The following is a 16,857-nucleotide window of genomic DNA, read 5'->3' as shown; positions in this document are numbered from 1 at the left end:
TGGGTTGGTGGGTGGAGGTGTTGATGAGCCTTTCTGCTTGGGGAAAGTAACTGTTTTTGAGTCTGGTGGTCCTGGCATGGATGCTACGTGGCCTCCTCCCTGATGGGATTGGGACAAGGAGTCCATAAGCAGGGTGTGTGGGATCCTTCCTGATGCTACTGGCTGGCACCTTTCCGAATATACGTCCTTGAGGGTAGGTAGGCTAGTGCCAGTGATGCATTGAGCAGTGTTGACTACTCGTTGTAGAGCCTTCCTGTCCACCACAGTGTAGTTTCCGTACCATACAGCAATGCAACTTGTTAGGATGCTCTCTACTGCACATCTGTAGAATGACCTGAGTATAGATGTGCACTGTCCAGCTCTTTTCAGCCTCCTCAGAAAGTAGAGGCATTGGTGAGCATTCCTGACTGTGCATAATAAGTGGCATTGTTGAGAAATGGAATGTACCAATGTGAGTATGATTAATGTTATTTGAAATACAGTTACTGAAACCAAAACACCAGTTAGGAATTGAATCAGCATACATTTTGGCTTTTGTCCCAGACATTGATTCTGTCATTATCAATCATTGATATTTGCTTTAGAAGTTTATCTTAATATTTGAGTATCAATTTTGAAATGTTACATGTTCAAAAACAAATAAGCCTGTGCACCCTTTCTGTTCTAACACTAGTTAACTAAGAACTAGAAATAGAGAAGTGGAGTAAAAGAGATGTACTCTGTATTCTTGTTGCTATAGGCGGCTGCAGGTAAAAAGGATGCATTTTAAATTCTTAGTTTATTGTAAAAGTGGTTCCTTTTCTTCATGTAACTGTAGATGTTCTCATGTGTTCCATTGCTTCAGATATTTACCTACTTAAACAATATTATTTTGTGTCGCTCAAGTATGTCTCATCCAAAACGAAAGTTCAAAGTAAAGTTATTATCAAGGTACATATATGACACCATATGCAACCCTGAGTTCCATTTTCTTTCGGGCAATCACAGTAATTACAAGAAACACAATTGGATCAATGAAAAGCCACACCCAACGGGATGCACAACAACCAATGTGCAAAAAAACCAACAGCTGTGCAAATACAAAACAAAAAAAGAAATAATAAATGAATAAGCAAAAAATATCGAGAACATGAGAAGAAGAGACCTTGATTGAGTTCAGTTTTCAGTAGGGCAGTTCACTGATTGGTCAATTGAAGTTATCCACTCTGGTTCAAGAGCCTGATGGTTGAGGGGTAATAACTGTTTCTGAACCTGGTGGTGCGGGTCCTGAGGCTCCTGTAACTTCTTCCTGATGGCAACAGTGAGAAGAGAGCATGGCCGGGATGATGGATGCTGCTTTCCTGCGACAGCGCTCTGTGTAGATATGTTCAATAATGGGGAGGGTTTTACTCGTGAGGGACTGGGCTGCATCCTCTACTTTTTGTAGGCTTTTCTGTACAAGGGCATTGGTGTTTCCGTTCCAGGCCATGATGCAACAAGTCAGTTGCCACTTCTGATCTCCCGATGAGGGAAATTTCTCTTTGATTGCTGAGTGTCAGTTGTTAAGCATGGACTTTTTTTACACTAGTTTCCAGCAACAAAACATTACCTAATAATCTTGTACAAATGTTTTGTACCTTCAAAAATCAATTTGAACCTTTCTGGTCAAGTGGACACATTTACAGTCAACTTCAAATCACCGATAGAGGTCTGAGCATTGTATTAACCTGAGCCATTGTAAGTATTCCATCATATGAAATGAAAGAAAATTAAATATTTGCAGATGCTGGAAGTCTGAAATATATAAAAGTAACTGCTAGAAACACCCACCAGGTCAGCCAGCATCTGTGGAAAGAGAAACAGGCCTGAAACCTTTAGGCATAATTTTTTAACTATTACAGTTCAAAGAACAGGGTCTTTTAACTGGAATGTTAACACTGATTCTCTTTCCAAATATTGAGCATTTCCATCATTTTCTATTTTTGATGCATTATGAAAGAGCAGAGTAACCAGCTTTACAATGTTAAGAATATTAAAAAAAATCTTAATCAGAATCTAGCATAACCCACAAAGTCTTTTGAACCACATTTGCTATTCAGTATCCTGTTACATTCCACACTTAAAGTTCATCTGTTAGCTCAATTCGCATTCCTTAATGTACGAAAATCTCACCCTTAAATATATTCAACAATTTAGGCACCCTTTCGCTGTAACCAGACAGAATAGAATAACAATTAGCATGTTCTGTGAAAGCAAGGTCGGATAGGGCAAAGAGTTCTTAAAAAACCTTAATAATGTGAATCAAGGCATTTCTCACCCCAATCATTATTCGTTATCCTGAGACTCTGCACTCTTAAGGCTGATTTATACTTGTACGTACTAGCTCCCGCCGTAGCCTATGCAAGTGGCCTGTGCCGTTGTGAGCATTTATACTTGTGCGTTGGTGTGTCTGTGTCGCTCTGCAATTCACTGCCAAAACACTCATTGACGGTGGGGTTTCTATGCCACTGTGTTGAGTTTCTTCGTGTTGAAACTCAACACGAAGAAACTCAAACAATGGCGACTGAAACTGGAGGAGGGTGAATTTTCTGTGCTTGTCCGGCCACTGAGAGACATGGATGAGGAAATGCATTTCAAATATTTTCGGATGTTGGCAGGTAGATTTGACGATTTGGTTCATCGTCTCCAACCATTTATTTTGCATCAGTGTACGCACAGTATACTCGGAGACTGGCAATCACCATTCGAGTTTTAGCTTCAGGTGGAAGTCCACAGGCTGTAGCAGCTAGCTACAAACTGGCATCAAGCACAGGGTCCTCCATAATTTCGGAGGTCTGTAAAGCTTTATGGAAAGTATTGCAGCCAGAGTTCCTTCCCTACCTTTTAGTCGCCCAATGGGAAGCTATTGCAGCGTAGGAGGAAATGCGATGCTACCAAGCGGACCAGTCACAGTTGTTTCGGTCTGCGTCGCCGTGGCACGTAGTTACATTTAGGGAGAGGTGCACGTTAGGCTACGGCGTAGGGTTCGGTGTAGATACAGTGTAGGTTCGCGGCTACGCAGTACCTACAGTGCACATTTGACGCACAAGTATAAATCAGGCTTTAATCTGAGCATCTCCTGTCTGAGGTCACGCATTTTTAATTCTAACATCTCCAACCACTCTCACTGAATGTAGCCTGTTTATCCTTTTTTAGAATCGTATGTAAAGAGCTCTCCTAATGCTTGCATTTGTAAAACATCGTTCATTTAGTTTACACCTTTTTGTTTGTATGTTCTTTTCAAATGAATATTCATCCCTGTCAGATATATGCTCCAAAAAGTAAGAAAAAACTGAGAGCAGTAGAGGCGAGAACAGACTGTGATGTCAAATAGCTACATAAACTTAAGTGTTCTGTTCACTCTAATCATGTTTCCCTCTCTTTCTGCTTCTGAAAAAGAATGGATAGGATTCTCTCAGTATTCTTGCATAACCTTGGTAATGAAATCCTGAATGCCCTGGCACACTACAATTTTGTACAAATGGTACATGGTATCCTTTCAAAGAGACAGTATTTTCTGGTGTCTGGCAGGCATTTATCTTTGTAAACGTTAACCAAAGTGAAGAATTAACTGGGTATTTATCAATTTCTGTCTGGTTGTTACAAATTCTGTAGATTCAGTGCCATGTATGATATGTTTATAGATACTGTTTTCATATGTAAGGAGATGTATTATGGGAATACAGAGCTTGAGAATATGCTAAAGTGATTTATAAATGCAGATTCTTAGCTTTGCCTTCTCTGTTTTTATAGTATTGTACTAATTAAAAATTACATTTTGTCAATCTAAATTCTGAAAATTTACTTTTATAGTCTCTGGTTTACATGAGTACAGAGTTAGAGATAGTTTATTTAATCAGGCTATTCTTGTCCACTGGTTAATATTAAAGTCAGTAACATTTAAGATCAGATTTGTAAATTATTTCTTTGTCGATTACTTTGGGTTTGTGGTAAACCATATATATGTTGTAACTGGGTTAACTGTCTGGACACGCCCCTCTGCTGACTGCCCCTGTGCCTCCTCCCACAGAATCCTGAATAAAGGTGATTTTACCTTGCCCCTCCCCCTCAGTCCGCGAGCAGACGCTCAGCATGGAGGTCGTATTGTACAGCGAATAAAAGCCTTTCAGTATTTTACCCAACTTCAGTCTTTTGGAGTTATTGAAGGTGCTTCAGTGTTAAATTTCAAATTGAAACTAATAATTTCCTTCAAAATCTTAACCATTAAACTTTATTATCAACAGCCCTTGTAGACTATTAATAAAGAATAGATTTGGTAAAATCACTGTGGGTGAAAGGTTGTTACCAGCAAGTGAACTGTGATAAATGTTTATCTGAACGTAGTCTAGGTGGATTGATGGGTTGATCTACTAATCAGTGAAGAAAATATAAGGGGCTTAATCAAAGAATGTTTGTGCTATTGAAAGGTGGCTTGGGATTTGGATCTTACATGAACGAGTGTTTGGAGAAGAACCCCTTTCAGTTGATGTTTTCGACATTGTTTCCTTATGAAGAGGTACAAGAACTACTCCCGAGAGCAGAGTCCAGGAGAAATTTGTGTCAACTTTGTACTTCATAAGTTATGTTTTCTTTAGGGGTCTTCTGGTAGAGGTGGCCTTTTCCAGGAATACATTAGTCATTCCCTGCTTAACCTTGGGCACTCCATGTCTTAATATTGGGCACTTTTACATACTGCTAAGAGGACATGTCGTTGGGAGTTACATCCAATGTCAAATCATGGCAGACCAGACTTTGTTTGTAAATGGCAAAATTGAGCAACCTCCTTCAATTATGGAAGTTTATGTTTCAGTTTTCCTAGCTACTATTTTCTCGTTCGTACTGAAAGCACCTACAACATCCGGGCAAAATTTAAGAGAGTGGACATCAGCTTTATTAATGATGACAACTGATAACACCTGATTTAACACTGCTTCCCATGTTGCTTCGAGCCATTCATATGATTGCATGAACTGGAAAGTGCTTAACTTCACCCAAGAGGTTTTATATAAACTATTAAACATATTGCACCTTATTTTGTTGAAGGCCACCAAGATAAGCTTGGTGTCGCAGAGACCAAGCTTCTTCATACGCTGCACTGGATGCTGTTGGATGCTCCTTATGAATGCAGTAATGAAACTACAGCTGCTTTCAGTACTGGTGGAGGTGGATCCAGCTGGTCCGGGAGCAGTAGTGCTTTTATTCATCAAGTGGAGAATCAGGGATCTCCAGGCCAACCCAGGCATTACAATGTCACAGAGGATGAAGAGCACCTCAGACCCAAGTTATTCACAAATTCAATGGCCACTGTAGAACTCTTTGTCTTCTTGTTTGCACCGCTTGTTCACAGAATTAAGGTAAGTTAATGATTTAATAATTTTCTTAAAACATGATTCTTTCTGGGTATTCGAATACAACATGAATGATGAGCTATTTCTTATTGCTACTGTACTGCCAACTCAACTGCTTGCAGAATGATGTTTATGCAGTTATCTATGAACTGTGTAGTATGTTTCAGTCCTTAGTATCATGGTAAATATTTAATGATCGCCATTTTGGTTGTTAAGCTAAATCTTTATGAATCTCTAGTAGGTTCTTAACTCAATATTGTGTACCATATTTCAGGAAGGATATAAGAGCTTTGGGAAGAGCACAGAAACAATTTATTGCAACATTATTAGTGATTAGGTAGTTACCAGCAGTTACACAGAGATTAGAACAATAGGGAATTTTTCCTTAGACTAGGAAAGTTGATGGGAGTTTTGATCGGTTTTGGTTGAGTCATAAACAGAAATTGTTAAACACAGCAGGATGAAAAATAATCAAAAGTCACAATTATTGTCAAAAAGTGAGAGGTTTGATAGAATTTCCTTCCTGATTTTTTAAGGTTTGAAATATATTGCCACAAAGGTTGTAGAATTTTTTAAAATAATTTAGGTATGGAATTGAACAGTAAAGCTTTCCCAGGTTAAGGGACAGAAGAGAGAACAGGAAGTAGTTATATGTTTTCACAAGAAAGGCTCAGGCAAAGTCAGTCTAATGGCCACCTTTGCTGCCTTTAGGCAAATGTATTTAGGCCTTTTAATCATGTAGTAATTTGACTTATTCTATTGATCATGATTGTGGGCCCTTTGTAATCTTAGGTCTATTGTAAAATATTTCTGAACAGATTTGTGTATAATGCATTACTAAAATAATCTGGAATGATTAAGATGTTATAAAATGATCTAGCTTTATTCTAAAGTAGACACAAAAAGGACAGTGATATAACAAACACGTGGAAATCTGCAGATGCTGGAAATTCAAGCAACACACACAAAAAATGCTGGTGAACGCAGCGGGCCAGGCAGCATCTATAGGAAGAGGTACAGTCGACGTTTCGAAACATTGACTGTACCTCTTCCTATAGATGCTTTCTGGACTGCTGCGTTCACCAGCATTTTTTGAGTGATATAACAAATTTGCCATATTAAACTGAATTTTGAAAGCAACGTTGCACAAAATCACTTAATAAATTACTTTATAAGCAACTATCATAATATTACACATTTAGTAGAAGTGTCAGAGGATAACTTTCAATCGTATGAGCTGGACTAAAATAATGATTGAACCATTTTCAATTTCCTGATAACTTATAGATGATTAACAGAACCAGAATCAGTGGTATGAAAGCAACTTCTTTGTTCTCAAATTCAATGATGTATTGCATTCAATGCTAGGAATCCGATCTTATGTTTCGCCTGGCTAGTGGCCTTGTGATTTGGCAACCTATGTGGGAGCATAAACATCCAGAAGCACCAGCATTTACTGCTCTTGTAAAGCCTGTTAGAAGTATTGTCACAGGTAAGAAAATATTGACATTTTTGCTTTAAGTATATGCTTCCTAAATATTACTGAGCATTTTCATGGTTATTTGCATAAAATCCCTGAATTCGCTGCTTTAAGAAAGACAAAATAAATAAAAGCATTAATGCACCAGTGGAGTTCAGTTTACTGATATTTATAGGATCATGTCCTTGTTTTAAAAAGGATGCTGGTATCTGTTGTTATGCCTTTATTAATAAGCAAGACAATATGATATTTCTCATATCCTGCTCTATATTTTGAACTATGTACATAGTTGAAACCAAGTGTTTGGTGAGTTTTAGAATCAATCAAAATTGTCGTTTGTTTGCAATTTTCAGTGTTACTCTATTTGAGTGGGGTTGGAGCAGAATTCGCAGATTAGGGGAATGAAAATATGCTTGTGAGTTTTTAAAATCTGTGAGTAAAGAATTCATTTGAAAAAGACTGATAGAACAAAGATTCTGAAACTTCCCAGCCCCTTACTGAACTAGTTAAGATTGATGGCAAAAGACTTACAAGGTGTAGGTATATGTCTGCAGGTGAGTGATGAGGCATCCAGATCCTGATCTTTCTTTGATGCTGCTGAAGTAGTGGTTCTGCTTGATGAGATTTTTGTAAGGAGGACTGGCCTTTACAGTGGACAATTAAACCATGGTTTGATCTGTACGACAAGAGGTCTAGTCATTTGATCAAGTTCTCAATAAAATGAATATTTGGCATAGATGAACAAACTCAACTGACATCAAGGAAAATATACCCTGAAAAGTTCAAAAGCGACTTAAATTTGCAGCATCTGCATTGCTTCTTATTGCAGAAAGTTCCTAAGTGATATTAGTTGTCCATTTAAGAGGAATATTTGACTGTCAGAAAATATGGACTATCAGAACTCCAGGTGAATGTTCCTTTGAAGAATTTGCTTACTTATTGCCATTCCTACCCCATCTCTGCCCTCATGAAGACTTTCCACAGGACAGAAGTCCTGCTCAATTTAAGCTGCTAAAATAGGGAACCTAGAGTAGAAAATCTAATGTTGCTTATGTTGATGATTTTTCTTTCCAGCCAAGAGAACATCACCCTTAAACAACAGAGGAATATCTTGCAATTTGGATAAAGCAGAAACAACAGTGAGTATTTTGTTATTTAGCTGGCACTTTCCTGTACTTGTGTCATAAACACAAAATAATCTGCAGATGCTGGGGTCAAAGCAACACTCACGACACGCTGGAAAAACTCAGCAGGTCTGGCAGCATCCGTGGAAAAGATCGGTCGACGTTTCGGGCCGGAACCCTTCGTCAGGACTGTAGGGGGAAGGGGCAGAGGCCCTATAAAGAAGGTGGGGGGAGGGTGGGAAGGAGAAGGCTGGTAGGTTCCAGGTGAAAAACCAGTAAGGGGAAAGATAAAGGGGAGGGGGAGGGAAGGCAGGGAGGTGATAGGCAGGAAGGGTGAAGAAGGAATAGGGGAAAACACAATGGGTAGTAGAAGGAGGCGGAACCATGAGGAAGGTGATAGGCAGCTGGGGGAGGGGGCAGAGTGACATAGGGATAGGGGAAGGGAGGGGGAGGGAATTACCAGAAGTTGGAGAATTCTATGTTCATACCAAGGGGCTGGAGACTACCTAGACAGTATATGAGGTGTTACTCCTCCAACCTGAGTTTAGCCTCATCATGGCAGTAGAGGAGGCCATGTATGGACATTTCTGAATGGGAGTGGGAAGCAGAGTTGAAGTGGGTGGCTACTGGGAGATCCTGTCTGTTTTGGCAGATGGAGCGGAGGTGCTGGACGAAGTGGTCCCCCAATGTGTCATTTTGTTATTTAGCTCATGTACTTGTGTCATTTTGAATAAGATTAGTGCATTCAACTTCTTCAGCCAGTACTGCGATTTGATAACATTGTGATACTCTATGATACTCCCTATCTCAATAGCATTTATTCGCAATTGTTATGTGTGTCTGTATCTAACAAATGTCTCTTAATCCTTGCAATTTCTAACTGATAATACCCCCTGAAACTGCTGAAAGTGAGTTCTAAATTTGCAGTGCCCTTATGGGGAAAATGTGTTTCCTGGCATTAGCTTGAAATTCCCAGTTTGGGTTTGAAGTTGGGCTCCCTTTTGTATATTCCCACCCTTGCCATCTCTAATCTCATGTCATGCAGTAGTAACGTGTTAGGGGAATGTGTGTGATGAGGTAAAGATTAATGTTGTCTAGATAACAATTATTTAAATTAGCTGTTGGAGGCAGAATAAGTTGAAACAGAACAGTACAGTCTCTTCTCTCCAAAGATGAAAGGCAAGATTAGTTATCTGAAACTTTATTGGGTCCAGAGAGCTTCAATGTGCTAAGATGAGGCAGTTCATTGAAGTCATGTAGGGCATCATTGAAGTAATGACTGAAGCTGGCATCAATGATCTGCATTCTGTCATGGTCATCCCCTGTGTTCTGTCCATCTATTCCCCTCTGTACAGCTGAAGCCACGTACGTCTTCCTACTTTTCCAGTTCCATCGATGGTTCCTGATCTCAAGCATTGACTTTATTCTCTTCTCCACATACGCTGCTTAAGTTGCTGAATATTTCCAGCTCTTTTATTTTTATTAATGGCATTTCTACTTGAGAATTGCTTGCACAATGCAGGATATTGCTGGTGACAGAAAAAACTTAATCCCTAAAATGCATCAATTATCAGAAATAATCTTGCACAGATTTCTTTGTAGAGAAAGTGTTAACAAATAACTTATTTCAACATGTCACCTACTCAACAACTCATTTGGGATCCAAGTTCATAGCTAGCTGAAAGTGGCTACGCAGGTTGATAGGGTAGTTTAGAAGGCATATGCTGTACTTGCCTTTATTAGTTGAGGCGCTGAGTTCAAAAGTCAGGAAGTTTTGTTGTAAGCAGAAGAGCCATTTGGTTACTGATTTAATTGGTACAGTACAACATTGTGGGCCAAAGGGCCTGTTCCTAAGTTGTACTGTTCTATGTTCTATTTCAAGAAAACATTATAAATCTCTATTTTGGAAAGTATGAACGGTATTTTGGTCCACTATTTTGCTTTTTATTTAATGGAATGAAGGTGAAAAAAAATGTTTCATATCTCCTTTCATAGCTCTGTAAGTTGCCTGAATAATATGTTTGAATTATTCATTAACATTTAAATTGTATTGGTATGTTTTGGCAATTAAAATATTGTATAATCTCACTGCTTTGAGTTAGGTAACAGAATGACAATTTAATCAACTGAGTCTTAATTTATTAACTCCGATGATACATAGGGTTTTCAGGTGGTTTGTGAAACCAGTCAGTTGGAATCTATAGCTCCAGAAGTCAGGACACAGAGCTCACAACTAAAAAATTCACCTGAAGCTGCGGGTGCTTCCAAGGACAAAAGAGCCTCTAACTCCAGGTATCTCTTTCTCTTTTAAGTATCAATAAGTAATTGTATTATCTTACCAGTTTGTTGGTACTACTAAGTATTCCTGCTAAGAATATAATAGAGGTTTATTTCTTGGTGGTGAAGCCATGTTTCAATACACATTGCCAAATAAAGGGTAAAAGAGAGGTAAGTGGAAAATGATGCTGGAGAAGTAATAATGGGAAACACAGCAATGGTGAACAAACTAAATAAATATTTGGCATCTGTCTTCATTGTGGATGCCAACAACATGCCCAAAATAAAACAAAGGTTGGCCAGAAATGAGTGTAGTCTCTATCAAGAAGAAGGTGCTTGAAAAGCTGAATGGTCTAAAGTTGGATAAGTCACCTGGATGACTACATAAAGAGGCAGCTGAAGAGATTGTAAAGGCAGGAGTAGTGATCTTTCAAGACTCACTAGTGTCAGAAATGGTTTCAGAAAATCCCAAATGTCACTCCTCCATTTAAGAAGGGAAGAAGGCAAAAGAGCAGAAGTTATAAGCTGATTGACCTACTATTAAGGATGAGGTGTCAGGATGCTTGGAAACTCTTGATAAAATAAACTGAAGTCAGCATGGTTTCCTTAAGAAGAAATCTTTCCTGAGAAATCTGTTAGAAAATTTTGAGGAAGTATCAAACAGGATAGATAAAGGAGAGTCAGTGGAGGTTACTTACTTGGATTTTCAAAAGACCTTTGATGACATGCAGTAAAAGATACAAGCCCATCTTGTTACTGGAAAGGTACTAGATGCTACTGTAGAAGACTGACTGACTGGCACAAGGCAAAGAATGGAAAAAGGGGGCATTTTCTGGTTAGCTGCCCATGCCTAGCGGAGTTGCGTCCACTACATTTCACATTATATCTTAGTGATCTATATGAAAGAATTGATGGCTCCATGGCCAAGTTTGTGGATGACACAAAGATCTTTTGTAGGGCAGGTAGTGTTGAGGAAGCAAGGAGTTAGCAGAAGGAATTGGACATGCTGGGAGAGTGGGAAGGAAGTGGCAGATGGAGTACAGTGTAGGGAAGTGCATGGTCATGCACTTTAGTAGAAGGCATAAAGACATTAGACTATTTTCTAAATTAGAGAATTCAAAAATCAGAGGCATAAAGGGACTTGGGATTTCTCGTGCAGGATTCCGCAAAGGTTAACTTGTAGGTTGATTTGGTAGTAAAGAAGATAAATACAATATTAACATTCATTTTGGAGGACAAGAATATAAGAGCAAGGACGTAATGCTGAGGCTTTATAAACCATTGTTCAGACTGCATTTGTGACCAGCTTTGGGCCCCTTATCTAAGAAAAGATGTGATGGCATTGGATAGCGTCCAGTGGAGGTTTATTGCAATGACGCTGGGGATGGTAAGATTAATATATAAATGTTTGATGTCTCTGGGGCTGCACTTGAGTTTAGAAGGATGAAGGAGGATATTCTTGAAAACCATTAAATATTGAAAGACCTGGATATAGTGGATGTGAAGAGGATGCTTCATATAGTGGGATGGTCTATGACCAGAGGGCATAGCCTCCAAATAAAAGGATGTCCCTTTAGAACAGAGATGAGTAGAACTTTGTTTAGCCAGAGGGTGGTGAATCTATGGAATTCATTGTCACAAGTGGTGTGGAGGCAAGTCATTGGGTATATTTAAAGGGGAAGATGATAGTTTCTTGGTTAGTAAGAGTGTCAAATGTTACAGGGAAAAGGCAGTAGAATGGGGTTAAGAGGGAATTATAAATCAACCATAATCAAGTGGTGGAGCAGAATTGAAAGGCAGATAGCTTGTGTTTCTCTGTTTCTAATGGTGTTATCTGTGCAGAAAGTGGTGCAGAGGTGAAAGATCTTAGTGAATGGTAGGTATAAGGGGGCTGAATGGCTGCCTCCTGCTTCTATTTTGTATGTCTTTTTGACAGTTTTATTCTTTTCACTTTTAAGTTTGGCTTTCTAAAATTTTATTTCTCTCAAAAATTTTAAATTTGAATTAAATATTATAATTTTGACAACAGAACCTTGTCTAATGAATTTTAAATAACTTTAGTGGAAATACTTAATAATTCAAATCAACTCCCCTGGTAACTGCATCCATGTTGCATTATCACTGCTTGCTTTCTCATTAGTCTTCTGCAGTTTTTATTCCCAAGTGTCCCTAATATTCCTCTAACACCCTTTACTTTGAACATTCCTGCGGAGATGTGGGGGGGGGGGTATTTGCATTCACCTTTGTTAAGCCCAGTCTATTCGCATCCTGCCTCTTTCCTCATTTTCCTATGTGCTTCTTCTCTGTGTTTTTTATACTCAGCCTGATTCATTTGCATGGCTCGCTCTTTTTCTGCTTCATCCCACTATCACTTAGCCACTCTCCCTTTCTACCCGTGTTGGAATGCAGGATGGATTATATCTATAGCAGCCCCTTTTCAAATGTTTTACAGTGTTGCCATCTTCTCCAGTTTGCTGAAAAGCCCTTCCTTCCTGTCAAAGACTGTTACGTGAGTTTACTCCTTATCCTTTACCGTTCCTATTCTAAGGCCTTGATTCAGCTGTTCCTGTATCTGAGATGCATCACCAGTGTGGCATTATCCTCTTAACCCAGTCTTTGACAAAGTGATTGATCTTGTACTGTCATCCTCATTGTTGGACTTGATACACAATTTTCAGCTGAAATTTCTGACCTTAACACAATATTTGTCACATTCATTATTATGGTGAACTCCCCCATTTTCACTGTTCTACATTCTATTCCCCTCAGTAATTCCCCCGCATTGATCTCCTTCCTATGTCATTTATAAAGTATACCAACTGGCATTTTGTTTTCCATTACCTCTACACCTCAACAAAATAAACTCCTCCTTTGATCTGTCAAGCATATTTTCTCATATGCTACAACATTTTCTTTGGTCACAATTCCTAATATTGTACACTAGGAAGTTCTGTATTCAGTCCTTGTATTTTTTATGAACAATGTTTAACATTATCACGTTTTGTTGTGTTTCCAAATGGCTGTTAGCCCTTGAACATAATAATACTGTTTTTTACATATAGAACCACAGGCTCCAGGGTTTTGTTATTTTCTCTGTTCCCGTACAGTGTTTTATTATTTTCTAATTCTGTCTTTTCTCATCCTGTGTGCATTTTATTTCTGTTTCCTCTTTCTTATATCTTGTTGCACATATGTACGAAAGGGACAGCTGAGTTTTCAGCAGCATATAGTACAACTCCAATAATCTGTCATATTCGAGATTCATACCAGTATTTCCAAATTGTTATTCCCTATTAATATCCAACCTATTTTAATTCACTTTTATATTATATTATGATTTCCAATTGAACGGGGTAAGTTTAAGGAGAGAACAGGAAACAGTCAGATTAAGTAGAGCGAAGGAATCAAAGCTCCAAGTCCGAAGGAAGCAGGCTGCTGGTGAGCCGGAAGGGAGAGCAGGAACTGGAGTCTCAGTGAGTCGGGAGAGAGCATAGCAGGAACTACATTATAAGGCAGATGCTATTGCTATACCATTGGGATTTCACAGATGGTTAGATAGCAGATTAATGGAAATGCATAACAAGTAATGGATCTGGTGTTTGAGTTGAGATGAAAGGTTGAAAGATTTGTACATTTGTATCCATTTAATGAGAATTCTGTTTATTTTGAATATGATTTTAGACTTTTCTCTTGCTTCTAATGCAGCATAAACTACATCTGTTACAGAACTTCATTAACCGTTCCACTGAGTCAAAGGTCTCGGTACGCCACCTATTTTGACATTGCTGTATTGCGTTGTCTGCTGCAACCCCACTGGTCAGAGGAAGGTATCCACTGGGCATTGATGTATTATTTGCAAAGACTTCGACGGATTTTGGAGGAGAAACCTGATAGGCCGACTGAACCAGAGATAAGCCATTTGCCCAGACCACGCAGCAGCTCCATGGTAGCAACAGCTCCCTCTCTGGTTAATACCCATAAAACACAGGTAAGAAAATTACAAGATCACATCTGTCAATGCAAAAAGTGATTAGTTTTCTAAAACAAGGTGCGTGAAATAAATAACACAGGCCTGATTTATTTTTTTTTAAACTGGTGAACATTTCTGGCTAGCAGTTAAATAGTTAACATACCCCACTAAAGTTGAATTAAAGATTTGCAAGCTTAACCTTGATTTTCATAGCAAGGTAGTAATAATTAATATCTTGTGCAACTTGCTGTATTTATGCTTGGCAAGAAGTGATGTGTAATACATTTAAATTTCACTTAACTCCTTTCAAAATGGTGCTCATTTTCCTTTTTTGAATCAGACCTAGTGATGTTTGTGGATCACCTTGCAAGAATATTTGCTAATAAAGAAGGGACCCAGTAGTGTACATACAAGAAACGTATTTTCATTTTGCAGGGCAATTGCACCATTATAGTACACTGAGAGAACTTAGAGGTTCCACTTCTAAGAGGTGATGGATGTGAATGTTTCTTGTATTTTTCCTCAGAAACTTAATTCATTTTTGATTCTCTATTCATTTGTGGAACTGGCAATTTCTGCTGTAAAGTTATCCATTTGTAATATTAATTTTGCTTTTCACTTTCCATCAAGAATGACTCACTTTCTGGGCACTTCCAGCATTTTCATTTTGATTTCAGTTGTCTACTGATGTGATGGTTTTATAATCAGCTTATGACCACTGGCAACCTTAACCTTACCTGTCAGAGATTCCCTTTGGTCTATCCTTTCTTCTCTCCCTCCCTCCCACATCCTCGAATTGGAGTTGGTTTATTACTGTACTGTCACATGTACTCAGGTATAGTGAACAGCTTGCCTTGCATATTGTTTACACAGTTCAATTTGTTGTACAGTGAACTGAGGTAGTACAAGCTAAAACAGTAACAGAATGCGGAATAAAGTGTACAGAATAAATGCAGTGTAGGTAGAAAATAAGGTGCAAGGTCACAAAGTGGTAGACTGCAAGGTTAAGAGTCCACCTTATCGTACGAGGTAAGCACTAAATAAGCTGTCTTTGAGTCTTCTGCCAGACGGGAGAGGGGAGAAGAGAGAATGCCCAGACTGTATGCTATCTTTAATCATGGTAGCTGCTTACATAAGCAATCATACTACGTAAACATTCAGTAGTCTTATTACAGAGTGATAGAAGCTGTCCTTGCGTCCAGTGGTATGTACTGTACTTTCAGGCTTTTGTACCTTCTGCAAGATGGGAGAAGAGAGAATGCCCAGACTGTGTGGTACTGTATATTTAATTATGCTTACATAGGCAGCAAGAAGTATACACAGAATTCATGGAGGGGAAGCTGGTTTCTGTGATATACTGAGCTGTGTACAGAATTCTCTGAAATGTCCACAAGCTGAATGGTTTCCATGCTAAGCCATAGTATATCCAGATAGTGTACTTTGAATGATCCATCGATTTAAAAATTGGTACAGGTCGACAGATAGTTGCTGAATTTCAGATACTTGCTGATATTTACAGATACTTGCTGAATTTCTGAATTGGTACATGTTGACAGATACTTGTTGAATTTCTATACCCTTCTGTTGTATTGGTGAGCTTTCTTGGCTGTGGTATCTACATGGTTAGACTAGGACAGGCTGGTGATGTTTAGTTCCAGGAACTTGAAGCTCTCAACCCTCTCAACCTCATCACTATTGATATAGAGAGGAGCATGTCCACTACCCGTTCTCAAGTCAATGACTAGCTCTGCTGTTTTGCTGACATCAAGGGAAAAGTTGTTGGCATGACATCGTGCTACCAAGCCATCTGTCTCCTTCCTGAACTCTGACTCATCGTTATTTAAGATACGGCTCACTATGGTGGTATCATCTCCCTATTTGGAGATGGAGCCAGAGCAGAATCTGGCCTTACAGACATGAGTGTACAGGGAGTTGAATAGGGAGCTGAGGATGTAACCTTATGGCACACCAGTGCTGAGAATAACCATGTCAGAGATGTTACAGCCTAACTGTACTGGTACAGTCTGTTGGTCAGGAAGTCGAGGATCCAGTTACAGAGGGAGGTATTCTCTCACTGGTTTCAAAGTTTGGTAGTGAATTTACTTGGATTCAGAGTATTTAAAGTGGAGCTGTGGTCAAAAACCAAAAATCTAATGTATAGGTGTCTTTGCTGTCTAGATCAGTGGTCCCTGACCACCAGGCTGCAAAGCATGTGCTACCGGGCTGCGAGGAAATGATATGATTTTGTGATATGAAATGATATGAGCCAGCTGCATCTTTCCTCATTCCCTGTCATGCACTGTTGAACTTGAACTCACCCCCCCGCCCGTCGGCCGGTCCGCAAGAATATTGTCAATATTAAACCGGTCCGCGGTGCAAGAAAGGTTGGGGACTCCTGGTCTAGGTGCTCCAGAGATGAGTTTAGGGTAGGGCCAGAGAGGTGATGTCCACCATAGACGACAGGCAAATTCCAATGGGTCAAGTTTTTCCAGTGGCATGCCATGACTAGCCTCTCGAACCATTTCAGTGATGGATGTCAAAGCCACTGAATGGTTGTCATTAACACGTTACCTTGTTTTTCTTTCTTTTCCAATATTTTTATTGATTTCTATATAGAAGAATGCAGAGTTCAAGAGAATA

At 39.1% G+C, this 16,857-nt stretch overlaps 1 protein-coding gene across 1 annotated transcript in view; it reads left to right on the top strand.

Annotated features, from left to right (window-relative positions):
- The window catches only part of LOC140198605 (protein unc-80 homolog), a 227,770-nt gene that overhangs the window by 16,952 nt on the left and 193,961 nt on the right, over positions 1-16,857 (top strand). The window contains 5 exon segments of the mRNA XM_072259605.1: positions 5,062-5,372; positions 6,735-6,858; positions 7,921-7,985; positions 10,132-10,262; positions 13,974-14,235. Of these exon segments, the coding sequence (XP_072115706.1) occupies positions 5,062-5,372; positions 6,735-6,858; positions 7,921-7,985; positions 10,132-10,262; positions 13,974-14,235 (893 nt within the window).

This window comes from Mobula birostris, chromosome 6 (assembly GCF_030028105.1).
Source record: "Mobula birostris isolate sMobBir1 chromosome 6, sMobBir1.hap1, whole genome shotgun sequence".
NCBI classification, from domain to species: Eukaryota; Metazoa; Chordata; class Chondrichthyes; order Myliobatiformes; family Myliobatidae; genus Mobula; species Mobula birostris.
The sequence above is the reverse complement of the archived record's forward strand: the minus strand, read 5'-3'. Positions and strand labels throughout refer to the sequence as shown.